This window comes from Prinia subflava, chromosome 1 (assembly GCF_021018805.1).
Source record: "Prinia subflava isolate CZ2003 ecotype Zambia chromosome 1, Cam_Psub_1.2, whole genome shotgun sequence".
Taxonomy (NCBI): Eukaryota; Metazoa; Chordata; class Aves; order Passeriformes; family Cisticolidae; genus Prinia; species Prinia subflava.
This window is the reverse complement of record NC_086247.1, coordinates 136140683-136166369: the sequence shown is the minus strand read 5'-3', so window position 1 is coordinate 136166369 and position 25687 is coordinate 136140683. Positions and strand designations below refer to the sequence as shown.

The window sequence follows — 25687 nt, the reverse complement described above, 5'->3', positions numbered from 1 at the left end:
ATAGATGTAAGAGCATTCTGAGACTTAGAAGCAGACATGAGAAGTTTCTTTTGAGCAGCTGTACACAGAGCCCGTGGATTCAGGGGGTGTACAAGGAGGAGGATTTGGTTACTCAGTGGCAATATCACTTTGTGGCTGCTTAAAAAAGAAAAGAACGCTTTCTGTGCCTTTGTCAATTTAGTTCACCATGGTCCTGTACCAGATGAAGTATTTCCAAGAACAATTCCTGCTCACCCAGCTAGAAATGATACAAAGGTTTCATTTCCATTTCTGAGCTCTTTCATGCAGAAAGAAATCTTCCAACAAATCAGACAATTTTCCCCCTCTTAATAGACTCCTTAGGACTAACATCACTTGAGCAAGGGAATCTTCTAAAAAAGCCTTTGTTTCTTAAGAAGACTCAAGGAATTCTGAAAATTCTACTCTTTATTAAAAAGTTCCAAGCTTCTTTTGTTTTAAACTAATTGGTTAGTATGGAGAAACAGTCTTCCATCCTCACACTTCAGGCCTATACCATATCTGTGTTACATACAGAAACTGCTAGATACTGGAGTCATGCTGTTTCTCAAAAACAACATATTTATCTTTAAAATATAGCAGATTATAAGACAGCAATACAAATTAATAAAAAATCTTATTACAATATATATATATACATATATATTGACAAATGCTAATTATTTTTTTTACTTCATTAAAAAAACTAATAGCTACATCAGAGGCACATGTTGTCGAACAATCAAGGTATAAAGATACATAAAAATCAGTTGTCAACGAAGGAAATTATGAGAGACAATCTTAAAAAACACTCTGAGTGTGCTAGAAGAAAAATGAACACAGGGAAGAGTTTTTTCTCCCTTTTCTGACTTGCTCAAAAATAAGGCAAAATATTATACTAGTACCAAGAATTTTAAATTCATATTTTCGATCAGTTTTTAAATCTAAGTGACCTTCCATGAGACAGATCACACAATTTAGTAGGCAGCAAGGTCAACATACATGTTCCATTAAGAGGTGGCCTGCCTAATGTGCTTAACTGGTCTACCTAGCTTCAATCAAGTCTAAAATCTGAAGAAACTGTCCAATTTCACTCCAACTGTGCCAAGCTGGAGGCATGGGCTAAGTCACGGAACAAAGACCCTTTCTAAAACAAATATAATCGCCTTACTGTACCATAAGTCATTTTGCCTAATAATGACTCCTCAATGGGAATTAAATCAAAATAACAGCACAGAGGTGCAAGTTACATCTTAAGGACAGGGCTAAAATGATGGAGTTATTTATGGAAATTTTCTTTTTGGATTGTAACGAGGCAAACCAATTCAGCTTATCACAGCTCATTCTACCTATGGGAAAATTTAGAGGTGACTGGAAGTCCCTTTAGCTGCTTCATACTTCTCTACTTCTGCACATTTGGGTCTTTGCATGGACAGAACATGATCCTCAGGTAAGTCCTATTATTTAAACACAGACATTGCTCCTGAGTTTGATCAAATACTTGGTGATGGGATAAAACTCCAAGTTTTAGAAAAGGCTGGTAGTTCTTCAGAGAAAAATAAAAAATACTGATCTCAGATGAAGTTCAATAAGAAATGAAAGATGAAATAAGAGTTTTAAATCTCAGTTATTTATACATTGATCTAATACCAAAGTCACAATTGCATCGCTCTATTTTCAGTGTTTCTCAAGTTAACAAGTAACTGTATAAACCCCAACTCAATGAAAATTTCTAGGAATTAATGACAGGCTGGCACATGAGCAGAGTGAAATTAGTCTCCTTTCTATCCATTTGATTAGACATTAGATTTGCTATTACTCTATGAAATATTCAATAGGCACTTTCCTATTAAAAGTACTTTTGTGCTTAAAACACAGTAAAAATAGTCACTGAAATCAATGTATCTTTAAGAATCAGAGGCCTGAGCAAGTGATTGAGAAAGAATTTCTTTACTGTGTGGTGATTGTGTACTGGAACAGGTTGTGGAGTATCCCTCACTGGAAATACCCAAGACCCATCTGGATGCAGTCCTGTGCAATGTGCTCTGGGACAACCCTGCTTCAGCAGGGAGGTTGGACCAGATGACCACTGTGGTGCCTTCCAACCTGACCCCTTCTGTGATTTGCTGGGAGGTAAAGCTGTTCATGAAAGCTATCATAGAACTGGTTATGACTTCTCCTTATCATAATGTCAGCATAGCTAGTGTTCCACCTTTTTTTTTTTTAGTTTTTTTTTAATCCAAGGCTTGCATCTAAATCTTCATACATCATTGCAGATTCTTCCTGTAGTGGCACATACAGGACATCATGTGCTAAAATAATATACTTGAAGTTACAAGCAAACTTGAATTAACCACAGAAATTTAATTAATTTATAAGCAACATTTCCATCATTCAGTTTGTATTAAGAAAATAGCAAGTTAAATGAAAAAGAAAGATATAACATGTCTTTGATCTTGACTTTTGTGTGCATTTGACCTCAAGGCCATTAGAAACTGAAGAGTATTTGGGGTTTGGTTTTGGTTTGGGTTTTTTTGGTGTTTGTTGTTTGTTTGTTTGTTTGTTTGTTTCTGTTAGGGTTTTTTTGGGGGGGGTTGTTTTGGTTTCAGTGCTTTGTTTCTTGGTGGGTTTTTTTTCTTCCATAAACTTATTTTAGTTGAAATTGACTGTAATATAAAATATGTTTCCAGTCAGACCAAAGACCCACGTAGTCCAGCATCTTGTTTCTGACAAGGGCTGGGTAACAGGTGTGGGGAAGCAGACTATTAAATTTTATTTATGTTCCCTCTCAGATACCAGCTCTGCAATCTAGAGAGCTGGAGAGCCCAGTGAATTTATCTCTGTGTTCAAAAAGTGCAAGAAAAATTTGCTACATTATTTTTGAAGCCATCTATATTTTAACACCCTTAATATTCTGAGACACACATATTACAGTTAAAGAGTCATAAAATAACTGTGCCTCTTCTTTGTTTTAGAAATACCACCTGATAATTTTATTTATCCTCCACAGTTCTTACACTATAAGGAAAAGTGAAATAAACTACGCTCATTTGCCTTCCCTGTATATTCATAATTTTCCAAGTTTCTATGATATTCCTCTTCACAGTGATTCCTTCTGGGAATGAAGAAACCTACTCCCTTTGATCTTTCCTCAAATAAAGGCCATCCTGTCTGTTCTAGCTGCGTTTCTTAGGTCATTCTTCATTCATTCTGTTGTCTCTCTATAGTTCAGCTGTACCTTTTTGAGATGGAAACACCAAAACTGTTAATGGCATTCATGTGAATGTATAAGGCATTTGCTAGTAACACACTGTTTTGTCTTTTATTTCTGGAATTTGAAATTTTGCACTTTTCCCCTTTCTCCTACTTAAGAACTGGATGTCATTTTCATAAATATCCACATTAATTCTGATACACTGGATGACACAGCTGCAGAATAAAAATCTCATGACTGGCAACTTCTCTCAGTTATGAAATCTGAACAATAACTTGTTTTCTCACCTTTGCTTTCTATTTTATAACCAGACATTATTGCTAGGAGAGGAATTTCTTTTTACCTGTCCATGTTTATGTGAGTAAAAAGCCTGGTCTGAAAACCTTTGAAAAAGCTAAGTAACTGTATCAATCAGAACACTATTATCTACTTGCTCACTGACTCCTCCAAAGAACTCAAGTAGATTTCACAGCTCAAATTTTCCTTTATACAAGCACTATTGATTCTTCCCCATTACTATCATATTTATCCATGGGTTTGGTTTTGTTTTTTTCAAGAACTATTTCTTCCAATTAACACAGCACAGAAGACAAACTTCCTGTAATTATTGCTGTATTCCCTTTCAAAAATTAAATTTTCTACCAATCATTCTTCTAGTACCACATTTTCAGATGTTAGCTATTTCTCATTTAGCACAAGACCTGGGCAAATACTATTTATTCTTACTTGGGCAATTTTATCACATTTATTTTAGTGATTACCACATTGCTTTGTCTTTTGACACAAAAATAAGTAATTTTGCTTTTCTTTCATGACTGCAATCACTTAACAGTGTCTCCCTTAAGAAGCTTTTTGCATCTAGTCAGTTGGAAAAAGCTTTACTGCTAGTTAGTTTATCTTTGCTAGTTCTCTCCCAAAATATTTTGATGCAAGGTGACATAGTGCTTTTACTTCTCATTTGGGAGTGGAAACATTTTTTGATTTTCCCATTTAGATGAAAATCCCACTTTTTGAAGGATGCATTTATCTGCTATTATTCTATCGTTTAATCATGCTGGGTTGGGGTTTTTTTATCCCTCAAATTTGATTTAAGATCAGTTTTAACCTTTCACCTCTCACAGACTCTTCAGAAGCACTACAGATATCTTTGCTATTCTTAATCCCTTTTCCTTTACCTAGAAAAACCGATTTAGTAGATACCTGGACATGCTAATTATTTTGGTTCTGTGAGTGTCTGATCTCCTGTACTAACAATAAAACCCAAGATATTCCACTGAATCACAAATAGTTGATATTAGAAGGCACCTTCAAACATGATCTGATCCAACCACTCTGTTCAGAGCAAGGTGAACTAGAGCTCAGGGCTAGTGCACAGTCTGATTTTATGTATCCCCAAGGATGGAGACTCCATAAGCTCCCTGGACAACCTATGCCATGCTCCATCATTGTTATGGTAAAAGAGGATGTTTTTTCTTATGCTTAAATGGAAACCTCCTGCACTTCCATTTGTGCCTACTGCCTCTCATCTTTTCACAGGGCACCAGAGAAGAGCCTGGCCTGTTTTCTTTAGTTCTTCCCACCAGCAATTTTGACACTGACAAGCCCCTCCAAGCCTTCTCTCAAGACCAAGCAGACCAAGCAGTCCTAACTGTCCCTCTCTCCTCCTATGACAAATGCTCCAAGACTTTGTTCCAGTAAGGCTTTGTCTCTCTTGTACCAGAGAACCCAGAACAGGACACAGCACTCCAGTGTTGTGTCCAACACTGAGTGAAAGACGAGAGTCCCTTCTCTCAAGTTGCTGGCAACACTCTGCCTAATGCCTTGGATTTTGTTAGCTTCCTTTGTCCCAAGCTCACATTGCTGGTGCACATCCACCAGAATCACCAGGTTCTTCCCTGTATAGCTGCTTTCCAGCTGGTCATCACCCAGTCTGTACCGGATATTCTTCCCCCAGGTGCAGGACTTCGCCATTTCCCTTTCTTGAACTTAATTAAATTCCCAATTTCCTATTTCTCTAGAAAACTGTTGAGGTCCCCCTGAATGGCTGCATCATCATCTGGTCTAAGTCAATCACTTCCCTTAATTTCATATCTTCTGCAAACTTGCTGAGGGTGCACCCTGTCCCATCATTCAGGTCATTAAGGAAGAGGTCTGCTCCAGGATCAGCCCCTGCAGCACACACAGCACGAGTGCCTGACCTCTAACAGGATCTCATGCTGCTGATCACCACCCTCTAAGCCTGTCAGTCCAGCCACCTTGTGGTTCATTTAAACTGTCCGTTCATCTTGTCTGTACTTCACCAGTCTACCTATGAGGATGTTACAAGAGGCAGTATTGAAAGCCTCACTAAAGTCATGTCAAGCTAAATTAATATTTAGAAATTAATCAAAACAAAGTGGAGACAATTTTAGGAGCTGACAGTGCCAATTCATACATTCCATTCTTTTTTGACATCAGTCTTGTGAATAAAGCCATTTTCAAAAATACTCAGGTATCTATAACTTTCTTTATGTGATAACATTTCAGCATTTTCTCTAGGGATAACCTTAGGCTCCCCTTTCAACGTCCATGACCTAGCTGATGATCAAATAATAATAATATTGTCCAGGCAAAACTTAATGTAGATATCACGTGAAAAGTTCCTATCAATCTGTGTCAAAGCTAGCATATTTTATCTGCCTGAATTACTGTCTTTGGTCATGCATATAGAGGTAGAGGCTCAAAGCAATGTTCTTCCTCTTGGAGACCAATTCTCAGAACAGAGAATAGGAAAAGACAAATTGTGAAAGGCAGTGAAAACAGAGTCCTCAGGAATACTTTCTGAAACATAAGCAGTGGCTAGGCTAAGAGATGTGTTTCCCACCTGTTCCTAGAAATCTATAAAAAATCAGTGGTCATCTGCAGTACCATATATTCTCAGAGCATTCCAGATGCACAAAGGCCTTCTTTTATAAGCCCATCTACATTATCTCAGGGCTTCTTTTCTTGGAGTTGACATTTTCATAAACAGATTATCAATCACAAGATAATAGCTAATACATATTTTATTTTGTCTGCATCTCATTTCCTGCCATCTGAAATACCCAGGTGAAATTTAAAGTTTTCAGATTAGATTTCACACAATCATTATTAACAAAATTCTCCTTATGGTAAAATTTTCTTCATTAATAGTTACAATTATCTATTTTCATGTTTAATAATATCGTGATATGCAGCATTTCTCCTGCTGTGCCAGTCAGAATAGACATGCTAGCCTGAAGTACGATAAGGGTAAAAACTAAGCCAAAAGCCATCTGGAATTCACTCTTTCCAATTCATTCCTTTTGATAGTTTTACTGACTTTTTCTGTGTATTCACAGGTTATTGTAGTACCTAGTACACTGTAGCACTATTTTCTCTAGAAAATCTAATTATATCTTTACATTTGTAATACCCACCTTTCCACAGAGCTGGGTAAACCTGATGTCAACTGCTATGTCTCAGTGACATCACAGCTATTGGATATTACTGTCTTAGTCAAAACTATTTATACTTATTTAATATTGAAATTACAATATAGATTTTGCTGACTACATTTTCTGTGACCTTTGAAAAAGCTCTTGGAGTGCTACAACTCTTTACATATAAATCCATTGTTTTTTTAAAAACAGTGCACTGAACATTGCATTTAGTGGGATGTATCGAGGCAGTGGGACTCCCTCTGTGGGACTTGTTGAGGTTCCTCTTTTCATTAATTTGGTTGGGTTTTGACACAGAATTTGTACTGTACTCTTTTCCATGTTTCCGTGTTTCCTCTACTTGTTTCTGAAGAAAACAATTAAACTTTAAAAAATAGTTATACTTTGAACAATTACCTTTTGGGGGGCCTCTTCATACCATGTGAATTTATAGAAACTCTTGAAAAGTGTGCTAGTGTCAGACCCTTAACCTCCACCTTTTGAAAAAAAAGTCTCACTATCACCGTTATTCTATATTTGGCTTCAGCTCTTGTACTTTTCACTGTACTTCCAATGACAACAGAAAAACCTAAATTGCCTCTTAAGACTGTATATATTCACAAAAGAGACACAGTATGTAGTATTATTCAAAATATTTGTCAAATTTTGTATTCAGTAAAAAACTGCAGCTCCATCTAGGCTTTTAACTCTTTCATCCTTAAAGAGAGAGAATGTCTTCACAGTTGAAAAGACAGGCAGATTTCAGGTTGCTCTTCTCCTTTCTCCTTTGATTTTTACGAAGAGAAAGCTAACACTGTTCTTCAAATAAAAAGAAGCCTGGATTGTTTCATACATAACTGTTTGCAATGCCTGCCAAAGACAACAATCTCTACAAAGAACTACACATGCCCAGTCACTCTGGTTTGTATGCTGTCCAAGAAAAGCAGAAACAGAATCATCTTTAAAAGCCATTTTTAGAATAATGTGGGTACACTAGGAGAATAAGGAACTATGTAAGGACGGTAGAGCTGGGCCTGTAATTGTGCAATGTTTATTTTATAGCACATAGCAGTTTATAAACTTACCACATCCTTGGGTGGAGACTCTTCCTTCTTTACTTTTTTACCCATTCTAAAAACAAACAAACAAACAAAAATAAACACAGACAAACAAACTCCCTTCTATGTTTTAGGAACCAGTTTACTGGTGATTTAGGGAAGCTTGTATGACAGACATTCTTATTTATTTGACCCACCTAATCAGTCTGAAAATTTCTTTGACATGGTAATTTCTATATAGAAAGTAGTCCCTCTTTCTAACATTTCCACACATTTAGTAAAATACATCTGTCAACAGCATACATAGGTAAAAAGGTCTGAGACATCACAGGCTCAGGTTGTAATGTGGTACAAATACATAGAACATCCCTTTCTGTTAATTAGTTTTATCTGCATCTATAAATCATATTTGAACTTGAAAGTCCTTTTAGGGTATTTCCCCATTTGTCTATACATTCTACGTTGGCAAACATTCCATACACTGCAGAGTGTATAAATAAGTTCTACCTTGAAAACATGGTTCATACACAATTTGAATACTCTGCTCATATTTTACAGGAGACAAAAATCATGTCTGCAATTATTAAGAAACTGTTCTGCACAGTATAAATTTCATTGATTTTAGAAAGTTACATTTATTTACACAAAGTCCGGCTTGTCTTATTACTTTTTCTTTTTCTTTTTCTTTTTTCTTTTTCTTTTTTTCTTTTTCTTTTTCTTTTTCTTTTTCTTTTTCTTTTTCTTTTTCTTTTTCTTTTTCTTTCTCTTTCTCTTTTTCCTTTTCTTTTATTTCTTTTTCTATTAGCACACATGCACATAACCAAGAAGACCTCAGCTGCACCTAATAGCAGCTTCTGAAGCATATGGATGTAATACCTCATGTGGACCTAATTTCATGTGGTTTGCAAAACTTCAGCAGAGCCTTCCAGTTAAGGTACAGGCAAAAGTAAATGGCAACATGAGCCACTAGCACTAGCTATACATAGAACATAACCCATTATGCCAAACTCAAGTTTGTTTTAACACTGTGTAAAAGTGAAATGTGCACCGTTAGTACCCCTTGTTAATTCCTCGGTTAGTTCTCAAAGAGAGACCACACATTCACCCTCAGCCAGAGTTTACTGAGAGCCTACTTCTGGTATAAAAGATTGTTCTCTAGTGCAACATGAGCTGCAGCTTGGCTGGTTACAAAAGTCAAGGCTGTTGTTTGTTGTGTTTAACAAAAATTTGGAGCTCTTCTTGAATTTTCCAGGTACTGCTCCTCTATCAATCTCTACAAATAAATTGTAACACAGCACTAATGAAAGCACATCTTAAAAACAGATCTGAAAATTAAAACTTCATAGGTAGGTCACTAATTATAGTTTTAAGAGGAAGACCCATACAGCCAACAATTTTTCAGCTCCAACCTGCTTTACCCTTTTGCTTCTGTACACACATATGAACCACACACAAACAAATTCAGTGTTTCAGAAAGCACAGCTTTGGCCAGAGACAAATTAATTTATATAAGAAAAAACACAAGGACAAACTACTGACAGTACATTCAAAAAGTGTGATGGACATATACAATACTACCTTCTGATTTATGCAGTCACTGTAGAAAGTAAGAATCATGCACACATGCAAGAATCAGATTTAGACAGACTTTCATGAAATCTAGGTTATTTAAATTGTGCTAAATCCTGGTATGGAGATATGGACACTTATTCAGAATTATTCAGTTCAGCTCAATTCATTTCAGATGTAAATTAAGCTGCAGTCATAAAAGGCAATTTTAATTCTGAGTGAGTTTAATTAAGTTTAAACCAACTAATTTTAAAAGTTAATTAATGTAAAATTATTTATAGTGTTATATAATTAATGTTCTCAGATTCAGATTATATATATTTCAAGACCAAGAATAACTAAGGCTTTTAATGGCAAATATTTCTTCATTCTGTATAAATACAACCAACTTCTGAGCACATTTTAAAGAAACTTTTTCATATTTCTAAGTGTTCAGAAATATTTGGTTCCTTAAAAAATTACATTAAGAAAGCAATGTGATCCGTAGCAACAAGCAGAGAGAACAGGTCAATTATTTTACCATGGGTTATGCCCCTCAGTCTATTTCTTTGCTGCAGCTACTAATATAGAATACATTCTGCTATCAAATGTTGGTGTAAGTTTTGTTTTCATAAAGTTCTCTGTATTCAGTGGTCATTCTCTGACTTGAGGGAATGACGGACATGGAATTCTCTGGCTTACTGATAATTAAAAATGTGTCTCCTGCACTGAACTGTAATTATCCCAGACAATCAATGTGTACAGGTATTAAAAGGCTACTGACCCATAAAAGAGCTTCTTTATTCAAATCCCTTTCTCTCCAAGATAACTGCATGCTGTCTTTTTCTCAGTAGGTTTACAGTATGCCTATTTCGGATTCTCAGTTTAGCAATCTAAATATTTAGAATTTGGAAAACAATTGTAGTAGGGCTTAAATTTTTATATCTATTAAATGCTGGGTTAATGTCACTTGAAGAAATTTATTTTAAAAATGGAAATTAGTAATTAGCAAATTACTAGTGAAAATTCACTAGTAATTACATGCAATTAAATTAATTAATTCCTGGACAAACTGGCTGCTCATGGCTTGGATGGGTTAACACTGCCTGGAGGAGACTCAGGGGGACCTTCCTGCTCTCTGCAACTGCCTGAAGGGAGGGAGTACCGAGGTGGGGGCTGGTTTCTTCCTCCACATAACAAATAATACAGCAAGAGGAAATGGCCTCAAGTTGTGCCAGGGGTGGTTTAGATTAAATATTAGGAAATATTGCTTCACCAAAAGGGTTGTCAAACATTTGAACAGGCTGCCCAGGGAAGTGCTTGAGCCATCAGTCCTGGAGGTATTTAAGACATTTGGTGCCTAGGGACGTGGCTTAGTAGTGGGCTGGGCAGTGTTAGGATAACAGTTGGACTTGTTGATCTTAAAGGTCTTTTCCAAACCAAACAATTCTATGTTTCTAAATCTTAAAGACAAAATAATATTCTCTTTTGAGTAATATCCTCTACTTCATGTCCTGCATATTTCTAGAATCATAGGAAGCATGCCTTTTCTACATATGTTTCTTGAGATTAAAGGGTTGATTGTTTTAAATCATGTAGAGCTAGAGGTAATAAAGTACTTTGACCTAACAGATGTAGCCAATACATAGCCAAGCAACCCATGAAGTTATCATTCTATGCTACTTCCTGTCCTTCACCTGGAATTTATTGCCCCAGCAGTAGACAAACTAGCCTGCTTTACTTTCCTCCGACCCAGTTTTAGTGCAGTGGTGCAATCAGGTGTTGTCTACCAAGCAGCAGGACAGTCATTATGTCTAACTAAATCCTCATTCCAAACCACAATCCCCAAAGCTGTCCCTCAGGTCTGGCTATTCTTAGTGCCTTAGCTCAGTAGGCGCTTCCCTGTTTCCCTCTGAACTTCATTAGGACCTCCTGCTTTCCCACAGGACTAGAACCACTCCAGTGTGAGCATCCCAAGTTAAACCCGAATCTGGAATCTATGAGTAGTGTCCATCAAACTAAACTAAGTATCAGCACTAAAGTTAATCACTCTGCTTGATAATTGATGGCAATTTAGTCAACATATTCAATAGCTCTTCAGTTAGATTCACCCTAAAGGAGGTATCTAAAATGGAATAGCACCTTAAATATAACTACTTTTTCTTTGGACCAAGACCAGAGTCTGGACTTGTTAGCTCATGTTAGTTACATTGATAACTAAGTTTGTGAGATAAGTTTATTACCCCATTTCTCCACATGAATTCACACACCAGGCTAGGTCTGTCAGACACTATCATAGCAGACTGAACACCAGCAGAACCAGGCACATGAAAAAACACAGCCACCATGTCTTTTTTGCAATGGCTGCAGGAACAGGCACATCTCCAGTAACATCTCTATGACCAGAACATTCTGCCTGGGAGTGGAAAATGATTTTGCGGAATGTCACAAATGCGGATTTCTTGGTTCAAAGTGGGAACCTCTAACTTCTTAACTATTTTATCAGGAACTGGCATCTCTACCATGTCAAATAAAATACGGAAAATTTATTTAGTTTTTGAAAGAGTTGCTGCAAATGCCTGCTCAGAGGAGCAGACTCCAAGTACCAGATCATAAGATACTGATGGCGCTGATCCCTGTACTTATTTATTTTTACTGTCATGCTTTAATGTGAATTGTTGCTTTTCTCAGTGTGAATAGTTTCTTAGACTGTAAATCTGAGATACCTATTTATTTCTAGTCATTACACTTAAAAAAAAAAAAAAGAGATGATGGCTAGCAAGCCAGCTTTAACAAAGAAAAAAAATTTATAAATGGTACTTTGAAATATGACAAATGTTTTCTGATTGTTTTTCTGACTGAAATACTAAAGTCTTATAAATACTTCCTTTAACCTATTAGAGTCCTGCTGCATACAGTTAAAGAATATAATATTTCCTGGGTTTAAATCAGACAATGCATTTAGAAAACGCTACTAATCTTCTATTTTCTAAAATCTCAAATAAAAGATGCAATAACCTAGGACCCTGCACATACTGACAGAGCTGAGATGAAGAACAGGAATAATTCAAAGGCACAGCCAGCTGTGGAACTTACCTCTTAGCCAAGGAACCAAAGGTCTCTTCGGAGAGCAACTACCCCAATGGAAAAGCAGTGCAAAGAGAAGGATTCAGAAATAGCTTCTAACCAGTTGTTTATTACATGATCCACTTCTCAGATTAACAGTCCAATGCTTTAAGACAGTCTTAAATCATGTAACTACAACCTAGCCACAATTTTCAGGTCCTTACTGAAAATTATACAAAAGTGAGATTCTTTTTGCCTTACAGGTGATAATTACAGAATGTCAAGTTAATTGAGCAAGTTTAAGTGAACTTAAGTTTATTTTTGTCTCATATAAACTATTTTTTCTTGGGGTAACAGTGAAAATTGCTTATAAATAAGTCATTATCACTGATTCTTTCAATTGATTTTTGTATGGACATTCTGGTACTGCTGCCTTCCAATGCAATCAAAAGATAATCATATCATCAGCAGAAAATTTCACTTATTTCTTGAGTCCAAAACCAGTATGTCCTCTGTATGCCAGCTTAAATGTCCTCACTGTTCTTGAATAACTTCATCTTAGTTAAGAGAACAATGTGGAATAGTCTTCAAACTCCTTTCTTTCTCCTGAATTCTTCTCTCATTTTTTTCTGCCCATCTCCTTAAATATTAAAAAGCTTGGCTTCATATAATAAGAGAGTTTAAAAGCGACAGGAGGTCCAATTCAATTTTCAATTCCTGCAAATATAGATATATGTGCCATATGAAAACAATACATTATATGAGAGACCAATTAAATCAAGGCCTTTGAATTTGTCCACTTTTATCTGTGTGCATGTGTATATTTGTCAAAAAAATGATGAGGAAGTTCCACCTGAATATGAGCAAAAGCTTCTTTACTCTGCAGGTGATCAAGCAGTGGGACAGATTGTCCAGAGAGGATTGTGGAGTCTCCCTCACTGGAGAGATTCAAGAACCATCTGGACATAATCCTGTGCTGTGTGCTCTGGGATGGCCCTGCTGGAGCAGGGAGGTCGGAACAATGGCCCACTGCAGCCCCTTCCAACCTGACCCACTCTGGGATTCTGTGAACAAGAACAGCCTTCCACATGGCTGATCAGTATCCAGCCTCCAGAATGACAACAGACAAATGTTTCTGATAAATGCATGAAACTAATCCCAAAAGTCAGATTTCTTCCATCTGTTACAGGGTTTCTATTTCCCTAAAGTACCGAGGTTTAGACATCCTAAAGTTTTTATGTTCTTCCTAACAATGGTAGCTATTTTTACTGTCCACATAAATGCCTAATCCTTTTACTCTTCCTTCTTACTCAGACATGCTACAGCACAGGTACAATTGTCAAGTGTACCATACAAGGAACTACTCCTTAAATTTTATTTATTTATGTAAATAGTTTATATGTATTATTCAATTCAACGCAATAACCCTTCATTCTTATATTACAACTTTACTTAACAGATGCTTTGCTTTGATCTTTTTTACCTTCCTTTATAAGTCACTGTACATTCTGATTTACCTCCTTCCTAAGCTGTCTTAATTATTTTTTCCATATAGCTTTTCCAGACATGTATGTTTCCTGTCTCAGAGTCCCTCTGTGACTGTAAAACCCTTCTCAGATATGACATACCTAACGAGGAATACCATGATCAATTCTAGAACACTACTGACTTATTCAAGTGACATTGTAACTTTCAGGGTATTTATTTTTACCCAGTTTCCTCAATGAAGATTTTCACTAAGTTATCCACATATGGTAGACAGTTCATTTTCTCAGTCAATCACAATTGTTTAGATTTATTACTGAAGAGTATATTGTTCCAAGTTTTCCTGACAGTATAAATTATACTGCTTTCATCAACATGAATTTTATTTGTCATGGTATTACCAGTTCATTCAACTGCAGAAGAGTTCCCAGAAGGTTCTACAAGTCTTCTTTAGTTGTAATAAAATTATTTTAATCTTACCAGAATTTTTTTATTTCTCTATGTTGTTTCTAATTTCCAAATTGTAATCAACATATTAAAAAACATCAGACCTAGGATCTATCCTTGGAGAAGCTGTGACAAGCTGAATCGAGGGGATTTTCATGTGTGATTCTAAATGTCAGAGATGCATAGTGAAATACTTCTTCCCATGAGAAACAGACTAAAGAAAAATTGACTTAATCTAAACCAAATGAGAGGCAGTAGTTACCAATCATTATCTGAGCTATAATAGCAGGACACTTTCCATTCAGAAGGCAAAGATGGTCTGACTTAGGAAGAAGTACTAGTAAAAAAATCAAAGACGCTCCTAAGATTTTAGCCAGCTGTGAAAATCTACATGAATTAAAATGAATGCTTCCTCCTGTCACTTTCACGGGGACATCGGGGAAAGGGACATTCTGAACGAGTGGCCTTGCCTCTTTCCCCATCGCAGTCACTGCATCATGTTAACCCCACCAATCACACTATATCTTAAAAACCTTAGATATTTTTTCCCATCTCTCATTAAACGTTCTTTAAAAAAAAGTTTTTAATTACTGCAATTACTTTCTTTTCTGGCATGTATGAAAACATTCTTTATAGTAAATATTTATACTATCCAATATATATTTACTATATTCTATACATACTATATAGTATATTATATAAATTCCACATATATTTCCACATATAAGAATCAGAATACATTTAGAATCTAGAATGGTTTGGTTGGAAGGGCCCTTAAAGATCATCTCATTCCAATCCCGCTGCCATGGGCAAGGATACCCTGCACTAGACGAGGTTGCTCAAAACCCCCATCCAAGCAGGCCTTGAACACTTCCAGTGATGGATCCACAACTTCTCTGGGAAACTTGTTCCAATGTCTCACCACCCCCTGAGTGACTATTTAACCTAAACCTACCCTCTTACAGCCATTTCCCCATGCCCCATCCCTACATGCCCTTGTAAAAAGTCCCTCTCCAGCTCTCTTGTGGGCCCATTTTAGGTACTGGAAGGTGCTCTAAGGTCTCCCCAGAGCCTTCTCTTCTCCAGGCTAAAAACCAACAATTCTCTCAGCCTGTCTGCATAGGACAGGTGCTCCAGCCTTCTGATCATGCCCTTCCTCTACCTGAAGGTAACAAACATATCCCCACTGAAAAACAGTTTTCATTTTGTTAGCCTAAAGAATTCTTTCTCCAAAAAATGATTTCCCACATAGACTCATAGAATCCTCTGAGTGGGAAAGGACTCATCAGGATCATCAAGTCCAACTCCTGGCCCTGCACAGCCCCATCCCCAAAAGTCACACCATGTGCCAGAGAGTGTTGTCCAAATGCTTCTTGAACTCTGTCAGCCTTCATGCTGTGACCACTTCCCTGGGGACCTGTTCCAGTGCTCAACCACCCTCTGGGTGAAGAAACTTTTCCAGTTATCCAGTCGAAATCTCCCTTGACACTCCAGGACGCCATTCCCTCACGTCCTGTCCCTGGTAACCACAGAGCAGAGATGAGTGTCTGACCCTTCACTTCTCCCTGTGAGGGCCAGGGAAGGTCCTCTTGGTCTCCTCCAGGGCGAACAAGAGTGACCTTGGCTGCTTCTCGCATGGCTTCTTCTCCAGAGCCTTTACCACCCTCATGTTGGATACTCCAACAGTTTAATGTCCTTTTTATATTGTAGCTCCCAGAACTGCCCCCGGCACTTGAGGTGAGGCCACCCCAGTGCAGGGCAGAGCAGAGGGGACAATCCCCTGCCTTGCTGGGCTGTGCCTGACGCCCCCAGGACAGGGTTGGCTCTCCTGGCTGCCAGGGCACTGCTGGCTCAGGTTCAACTCGCCATGGACCAGGACCCCCAGGGCCCTTTCCTGTGCATTCATCCAGGGCCGTCCTGTCCCTGACACTTGACCTTGTTAAATTTCACGTGTGGTAATTGCCCAGTCTCCTAATTAGTCAAGGTATTTCCACAGGGCCTCTTTTAATTTAAATAACTACAGAAATATGCATCTAAATTAAACCAGGATGTTTAAAGACTTATCTACATAAAAAGATATTCAAAAATGGGCCTTGCAAATTTTCTGAAGATGCATGCTGCTAACTGAAATGTTCAGATTGCTTTAGAAAGAAAAATCATGTCCCAGCAGCATGTTATTCATTGAATAATGTTTTAATAAAAATTGTAAAACTTTGTAATGATTATATCTTATAGTAAAATTTTATTGATTAGTCAGGCTTTTAACCAATAAAAATCCTAAATGGAACACAAAAAGAATTTTTATTCTCATCTTTATTTCAATTCATAATATATATATATATAAAGTATTATAATATAATATTATCTATAATAATATTTTTTTCACATATGTATATAAAAAATATACAATAGTCTCTGTCTATTGTAAGGATGCAAAACTGCAACCTTAATCAAAAGATTTCTCACACTGCACATACCGAAATCCTAAATTCTTTCCTTTCTTGGTAAAAAAGTTTACCACTGCAAATATGTAGTTTATGCATGTACAAGCAAAAGAGCAAGAAGAGACATGGCCATGTGTCACCATCTGGCTAACTAAAGTATAGTTGAAGAGCATGAAGTATTTTTCAGAAAATGAAGTTATTTTAAACACTATAAATAGGTTCTGAAAAATGGCTGTGACACAATGTAGCAAAGGCAACAAAACAGTTTCTACAGGCTGTTAACGGGACTCGGTTTCAAAAAATGAGACAGCAACCATGAAACACACACACACAGAGACACGAATTATGAGTAAAGAAGACCACAACATAAGTAGAACCCCAGGAAATGAGATAAACTCTAAGTTTAGCCCTTACTTTTCCGAGACCCGGTAAGAATATAGGCATATGGAAACTGCTTCTATTAATAATTTTCTCTTCAAAGAAATGTATTGGCTGTTTCCTTTTCTGAATTTTTGCTTTAGAGAGATCATCCTCATAAGTGTTTTTTCAGTCCTTTTGAAAACATGGATGACCTCTACTGAACATCCCAGATGAAGCCTCTCCTGTCATGTACAAAATTGTGCTCATACTTCTTTGTCGACACGGGAAGTGTCTCAGATGTGTTACCATCACGTTCATGATTTTGATGGTTATGTCTGCAAGGGTAGCCCTATTGTTTAATCTTAACTGCTCATTTACCAGGATCTATTACATTAAGAGTAAAAAAAAGAAAAAAAAAAGACATTTGTTGCAGTTTAAGAAAAATATGCAGCTAGCAGATTTGCAAACTTAAGGACAGCAGTGGATACATAAGCCCATGTTGGCATTCATTGTGTTAGAGGAGTATTAGATACTCAGAAAATGGCAGCATGATAAAAATCACAAAAATGAAAAGAAGTCAAAAAAGGAAATGTTGCTTCCTTCAAGAAACGTGAAAGTGATCTTGCTCACTGTCAATGAACAATAGAAAGCAGATGTCTTTACCTTGCACAAGTATCAGACTATCTCATATAGATGATAATTTCAGATAACCAAAAAGATTTAAAAGAGTTCTGTACTACAGACGATGCTTCTCTACCAGCTGATCCATATTTTGCTTTGAAATTCCTGTCTACAAAAATCCCAAAACCTTTGACATATTAATAAATGAGGTGAGGTTTTCCACCTAATAGCCTAATCACCTGTTAGTGTTCTTTCAGAGAAAACTTCTGTATCCAATTGGCGTTTTTTTATTCTCATCTGCAACCCATAGAATTTTAGGTTTCATGTTTCTGTCACACAAAAATTCCTCATCTCACCTGAAGTGAACTTCTTTTCTTTTTCCATATTATCTATCTAGATTTTTAAAATAAAATTCTTTTTCCCCTACCATCTAAGTTTCCTTATGGCAAGTCTTTCCTTAGTGCAGTTTCTTGCTTCCCAGTTCACATCTAAAAATGCTGGTACAGTTATCTGCTGAATGCATCCACCCATTGCTGACAGCAATTCCTAAACTCCCAGTTTCCACTATGAAATACTGTGAGGAGCCCTTCAGTGCAGGATATTCCCTGTCTGGGTTTAAATTTTATTTACGTTCACATTGATACACTTCAGCTGTTATTAAACACCACATTTTTCATGTAAATCTTGCAATTGTCACCGCTTTTCTTAAAGGGGTAGATACTCTTATCATGCAGGCAGTAAGTTTTTAGTGGGCTTTTTGGTTGTGCTTGGAAGAAACTTCAATGTATGCCTTTAAAAATTATAGACTCTTAGAATGATGGTTTTGAAATTTATACAATCTTAGAATGATAGTTGGAAGGTGATCTTGATGATCATCTGGTTCCAATGCCCCTGCCGTGGGCAGAGAACACTTTCAACTAGACCAGGTTTCTCAGAGCCCATCCAAACTGGCCTTGGACACTTCCAAGGAAGGGGCACCCACAACTTCCCTGGGCAACCAGTTCCAGTGCCTCAGCACCCCCACAGTAAAGAAATTTTCCCAAAACCTAATCTAAACCTACTCTCAATTCAAACCCAGTCCCCCTTGTCCTGTCACTATACGCCCTCGTAAACAGTCTTGCTCCATCCTTTCTGTACTTTCTAGTCTGATACGTGGAGGGATAGTAAAAAAAAAAAAATGTTTTAAAACTTTTAACTTACTTTGGAGATCTACAGACAGTGGCCCTCAGCCCACTGACAAGCGCCGAGGAGCCAGACCCACCGGGAGCCGGGGCACGGCCCGAGGGCTCCGGCCGCTAACGCACCGCCCGCCCGGTACCGCCGCGACCCCGCGGCCGTACCCAGGGATTTGTGAGGACACCGCCCGGGCCCAGCTGCCCTCAGCGCCGCCGCCGCTCCCTGCCCTGCCCCGCAGCCCGCCCGGGGGCGATCGCGCAGCGCCGCCCGCGCCGCGGTTCCGCCGTTGCCGGGAGACGGCGGCGGCCGCGCCTGAGGGAGGCCGCGCCTGAGGGCGGCCGGGCCCGCCGCCCCCGCGCCTCCTTCCCGCCCCTCTCCCGGCTGGCCCTGGGCAACGGCTTCGAGCGTCTCGTGTGAATTCCCAGAAGTCTTCGGGGAAGCGTTTCGCCGTGACACATGCGTACGATCCATTTCTTCACGGTTTATCCCGACTCCGAGGTGCTGCTGGTGACACTGCTTTGAGGGAAACTTCAAGTGGTTAATGCTGATGGGCCCTGCGCAGTGATGGAAAAAGGAATCAGTTCTTTCTGCAGACTAAAGGAAAAGGTTACTTACTTACCCAAAGACACAGTTTCTGAAAATTAACAAACGTGTACAGTCAGTCTGAAAACTGCAAGTTGCTGTGTTCACACCTTCCTTTTGTGCATTTTCTCGATCCTGTTTCACTATTTTCAGATCATTCATGGGGGAAAAAAAGAAAAGAAAAAAACCCCAAGCCCCAGAAAAGTGGAAGCCAACATTTTTCAGGAGAAATGGGTAGAACCTCTCCAGGAGCAGGCAAACCTGTGCCAGAGCGCCGTGGGCAGAACACCAGCACAGAGGCACATCGGGGGCCGAGGGGCGACCTCCTCTCTCGGCAGCTCCGGGCTGCTGGTGGAGAACTGTGCTAGTCTCAGGAGAATAATTCATTCCAGTGTTCTCTTTGGCCAGCCGGGGCTGTTTTGGAAGGAATCCTAAGCTGAATTCTGAAATCGAATAGCATTTCTACTTGAAATGCAGTATAATTGCTATCAGTAGCTGCAAAAGTAACAGAAGACAGGCAAATACAATAATTTTGGGGCCTCAAAGTCGGGTAGTAATAGGTAAAGAAATAACAGCGGCTATCATCTCTCTCTTGTGATTCCTTTTAATCACAAATGTCATTGCTTTCTCCCCAGATTTCTTACAATGTTACACTGCAAGTATAAATTTAGTTCTATTTTTATAAGCCATATCCTTCCATTGAGATCATGGCAGGAACATGTCCTGGCCTCACACTGTGACAAATGTGTACCATCATAACAGAAGAGCCAGTGGGTCATTTTCAGCCATAGGCAAGACATGTGTGAGGGCAGTCTTTTATTATCATAACTCCTATGGAACATTTATGGAGTTTATAGTCATCTTCCTTGGAAAGCAAATGCAATGACAGGTCAAGAACAATTTATACTGACTGGTACCTCTGGAGACAGAAGAAATCACACTTTGTTTTCACAAACTTTGTGACTGACTGACTGACTTCCCATTAAGCCTGACCAATGTCTCAGGTTTACAATGGTTAGAGTCTCACCCTGGCAGGAAAGGAAGAAAAAAACTTTTGGTAGAGGCAAGTCACCAGCTTGCCTAACTTCTTCATGGACTGTTCTCTAAACAGTCAGGCACCACAGTGACAGGTAGGTGATATAAATGTAAGAGATGAATGTAAATAGTAAAGGCAAAAATTTGGGTTTAACTCTGTGCTGGGTGTGGCTGGACTGCAGATACTTTTCTTCATAGCAGTTTGTATGTTGCCATGTTTGTAGGTTTGTAACCAAAAATGTGTTAATAACACTCTTGCTGAGCAGTGCTAGCACAATGTCAAGGCTACCTCTGTTTCTCACGCTGCCCTGCCAGGGGGTCGGCTGGGGGTGGGCAGGAGTTTGGGAAGGGGACACAGCTGGGAGAGCTGACCCCAGCTAACCAAAGGGTGATTTTGTGCCTGATCACGTTAGGCTCAGCAATAAAGCTGGAGGCTGCTTCCCAAGGTAGTTGCTGCTTGGGGACTGGCTGGGCACTTACGTGCTGGTGGGAGGTGCTAAGTCTTTGCAGGTCATTGGGGTTTTTTAAAACGTTTTCTTCATTTATTCAGCAGTCTTTATCTTGAGCCATTTGTTGTTTTCTCACTTCTCTTTTTCTAATTCTGTCCCACATCCTGCTGTGGCTGTAAAGATACAGTGATCAAGAAGTCCGCTGGTACTTAGTTGCTGCTGGGATCTCCTTATCCCAAACACAGCAATATCCATTACTGAGAAAGGTTATCTTTTGCTTGTCATCAATAATGGTAGTTCCTACTGCTATTTCAAACGTAATTCTGGCCAAATGCTAGGTGGTTAGATATTTCCCTTATTTCACATGAATGATCACATAACAGACATACAAGGATGTATGTCCATGTGAGAGAAGGGGACCGTGGTAATCAGGTGCGTGTTCACCCCGTATTTCAATGCACTCACGTGGTACAATGGGCTTGGTTGTCCTTGAAGACTCAAGTGTCTTCTACAGGTAGGAAACGCACAGGTAGTGTCAGACTCGTAGCCAGGACTTTTCACAAATTTTGTGAAGAGTGTGCATCTGTTCTGTGAAACAGAAAAAAAGATGGACAAGAGCAGATGACCAGGAGAAAGTTGAGCCTGCAGAGACAGAATGAAGACTTGGTGTTTTTACTTTCATCTGTGTTTGCCATGAGAAGTGCCAATCAAACACTATGTGACAGACATATAATTGCTGCATTTTTACCTGTGTTTTGGCAAAATTATATAAATACATCAAGAAAAATATTTTTAAATTTAATTTTGTGAAAATTCTGAATGTGTCATTAAGTATCAACTTACTAATAAGGAAGCAAAGGGAGAGAACAAATGAGGAGAACAGCTACAAAATGTCATGAAAACTCACAAGAGACCAATAGTCAGAAAAGACAGAATCCAAAGAATATTCTGAGTTGAAGGGATTCACAAGGATAATTGAGTCCAACTCTTGACTCTGCACAACACATCCTCAAGGATAACAGCATGGACCTAAGAGCATTGTCCAAACACTTCTTGAACTCAATATTTTATTGAAATATAATTTATTTTAACACTAAAATATATAGACCAAAATAATACATATTGCATTAAAGATAGGAGATTATGAAATAAATAACTTCCTAGAGACTCAATGCCTAATAAAGTGAAAAAGGACTTTTAACTACAAGAACTTAATTAACTGCACATTTTAATGAAATTTTGTGACTAAACTTTTGATAAAACCACTATAGAATTCGTGTGCAGTCCTATGAAGGGACAGGGCTAATCAGTTTGATTAATTTTAAGCTTCTGAAAAAAAAAGAATCAAGTATGAATTAGGAACATATTTGAAAGAATATTGGGGAACAACATTTTGAAACATTTTAATTATTTCATTTCAAAAAGGATTTAAATGAATAAGCTACTGCCAAATCAAAGTACTTGTTGAATTTAAGTGTTGGAAATTTGCATATTGAAGTGTTCAAAATTATCGTTCTGCTTTTACTGGGAGTGCCACTGGGGGAGTCATTTCTCATTCCTGAAACATCAGGAGTGGAATTACTATTTGCTGGATTGCTTGTATGAAATAATTCTTTTAAAAAATAAAATCATAATTTATGCTTTAAGAAATACCTGATGACATACAGTACAAACAGTCTTGTCATAAAACTTGTTTTATGTCAGTCTCAAAAGACACTTGAAAGGAACTTCCCTTTTCTGACAAGAAGCAGCTGGCTTAAAGAGTGATGAATTTACAACACATCATCTTGGCATTTCAGTTTTCTGTATTGCTTCACACATTAAATTACTCAGTATCAATGTAACTGGACCTCTTTCTCTAGGGAAAAAAAAAGAAATCAAAACGGAATACAAGCCTTTCCTTCTTCTGATTTGCAAGTGAGATTTGTAAGTCTTCATTTTTCACAGGCACCCTACCTGAACAAGTATATAGTATGGGAGTATTGATAAATGTTCCCCCAATGTAGTTGTATTCTTTTCTATAAAACAATAAAATTAAATTCATGAATTATCACGTTTTAGCAAATCATTTAGGAATGATGACCTGCAGCCACAGCTTGTACCTAGTGCTGGTCATGCTATGTCACATCAGTGCACGTGTGTGTGTGTCCTTAATAGCTTGAGACTCTCAGAAGGAGACAAGTGGTTCAGCAGTGAAAGCTTTAAGCCAGGAGCTGACACCACAAAACTTTCTGTTTTAATAATCCTGAATAAACTGCATAAAATGAAACCAATTTAGTTATTTAACAGAAATTACCAAATACTTTAGTATTTCTGTAGGTGAATTTCTGCCTGTTAAACTGGGGACTTCTGAAGTTCTCATCATACACAGTGTTTTGAGACAAAATTCATCAAGGTCCTCAAAAATTGTTGTTGTAGCACATAAACAAAATCAGGAAGGGGATGGTTGAGCAGTACCTGGAAAATCAAGGTACACGTGTTTCCCAGGGCATATGTATCCCAAGAAAATGAGGTTGTGTTTTATGTCGCCATGACTATGACATTTTTTGTTTTTTAAAAAATGTAGTTTAGGAGTGACCACTATCAGCTAATATGAATGAACATATACAGGTATGGTTTTCATCTAAAGTGGTATTTGAAAACTGTAGATATTATCAGAGATGTTGAAGGATGACTGAGAGGAAGGACTAAAGAAAGGGAAGAAATGAAAGAAATTTTTTACCCTATATCTAACACAGGTCAGATAGTTCTGCATAAATATTTTCACATCTCTTAGCAAATGTATTTTAAACCCTGCTTTCCCAAGACATAGATCCTTTTAAAGGCTAAACTGAATCAATTCTCAGGGATACTGTTAAGTGTCATCCTGGACAGATTGTTTGATATCGGGTCTTCTCAGAAACCACAATCTCCTGTGCCAATGAAAAAATACAGATTGTGTTTTAAAAACCCAAGACTTTTCTTGCCCAAATTTCAATGTACAGCTTCATTCTTCAAAGATGAAATATTCTGTAGTGTCCTCAGGACAAATTGTGCTGCATTGTTTCCATTCTTGTAGCAGCACCAATCCTCTGAAGCCTTGCCAAAGGCTGTGTTTCAGCAAGGAATGACAACTCTGTTCTTATCTTGCATTTGAAGGCTAGAATCACAAAATATAGAAATAGTTTGATGAATATTTTAAAGTTGATTCAATACTGCAGCATTCAAAATCAAATTTATTTTTTATCAAAGTCTTTGCTTTTAATTAGAGATATAGAATTCTCAGAGTCTGAGGGTTTAGTCCCTTTCTTTTTCTCCCTATGTTTCTTTCAGATTCATAGGGGAAATTGAGCAATTTCATCACTTTTCTTCAGTTCTTCTTCATTAATCTACTCCATAATTTACAAAAACAGTGCAGAGTACACAATTACAGTTGCATTTTACTTTTTCTTACTGTACAACTTTTAAAATCTTAAGGCAAAATAACACTGCAGCTGAGAGGAAAAAAATCCCTTGTATAGGGTCTGGGGTTTTTTTAATTCAGAAAACAGGAAAGAAATTAACATTTAAAAGCTTGAGGTTATGCACATGAGTCATAAAAATGAATTTTCCTGAGAAAGATGCTAGTTTGTATGAAAGTCTCATTGTGTTGTTTTGGTTTGGTTTTTTTTAACTGGAAATTCCCTTTGTGTCTAGAAAATGGGTTCAGAAATTACCCAATATTATTTAAAATATTTTGAGGTTTCAGTGTATATATGACTTAATTATTATTTATTACATTCTTTTACCTAGGATAGATCTCTCTGTTGTCCTTTCTGATGTTGTGAGAGTATGTCAATAGCCTGTTACTATTGCAAAAAGTCATATATGTGTATTTGGGGATATCTAAATATCTTCAAGCTTCTTTCTTCTTTTTTCCTGTCACAGTTAGGGGAACTTTTGTAAGATTCAGTGCACCTATTTGTTCCCACACCCCACAAATGCTTGGAGTGCTTTTGCCAGACTCACACCAGATAGGAGAATCCAGCATCTTGCAGCCAACTGCTTAACAAAGCCATGGGTAACCTGGAAGGAGCCAGCACTGCTCTCTCTCTGAAGCCTGGTTGCAGTGTCAGGCCTTACAGTTAAAATAGTGTAATTCACATTTTCAATTAGATCTAGATCTAGATCTATCAGCCAAGATCTTCTTATATTTTTGCTCCTGAAAATGCTAGACAAAGTGGAAGAGAAGCACAAAAAGCAAGATAAGCCATGCTTTAGTCAGTGGTCTTGCACTGCATGGAAATAAATGAGACTCTTGTTTTCACTTGAAATTATTTTGAATTTTACACATTTCCCATGTTAATCACTGTCCAGTTTTGGTTTCACATTATTTGTGCTGAAAATTACCTTGGCATATTGTCAAGCCTACCAAAATGCTGTGTATTTCTGAATGTTAAGAAATTGGTCATCCGCGCAGTCATTTCAGGAGTTTTGGTAGGATTTCTGCACAGAATTGTTTCAGAGCTGCATTTAGTTTAGGATATTGAATAATTGCCTTTGTTGTGATGCGTGAGATACACCCAGATGGAACAAGATGTGTCTTTGTGGTACCCCAGGACCTTGTTCTTTTTACCATTCACATTCAGGACCTGTCTTGCAGAATAAAGCAAGAGTGAGAAGGGGAAGGATGCAAGTCAGAGAGTTCATGTGTTTTAGTTCCTGACACAAGACACAGGAAGCTGAGCACACCCAAACCAGGGTACCCAGAAGCATTCTTTTTTTTTTTTTTTTTTTTAATTTTTTTTTT

The 25687-nt window shown here is 37.8% G+C and overlaps 1 protein-coding gene across 5 annotated transcripts in view; it reads right to left on the bottom strand.

The window, feature by feature from the left end:
- The window catches only part of ARMC3 (armadillo repeat containing 3), a 65517-nt gene extending 45290 nt beyond the window's left edge, over positions 1-20227 (bottom strand). For 2 of the 5 annotated variants that reach the window (XM_063413737.1, XM_063413763.1), the window contains exons 1-2: positions 18878-20212; positions 7734-7779 (exon numbers count right to left, since the gene is read on the bottom strand). In XM_063413737.1, coding sequence (XP_063269807.1) covers positions 7734-7778 — 45 coding nt within the window. In that variant the 5' untranslated portion in view covers position 7779; positions 18878-20212. Of the gene's footprint in view, positions 1-7733; positions 7780-12350; positions 12406-18877 lie in introns of those variants that run through there. The other 3 variants (XM_063413772.1, XM_063413745.1, XM_063413753.1) reach the window with 3 other exon arrangements.
- Positions 20228-25687: the final 5460 nt, after the last annotated feature.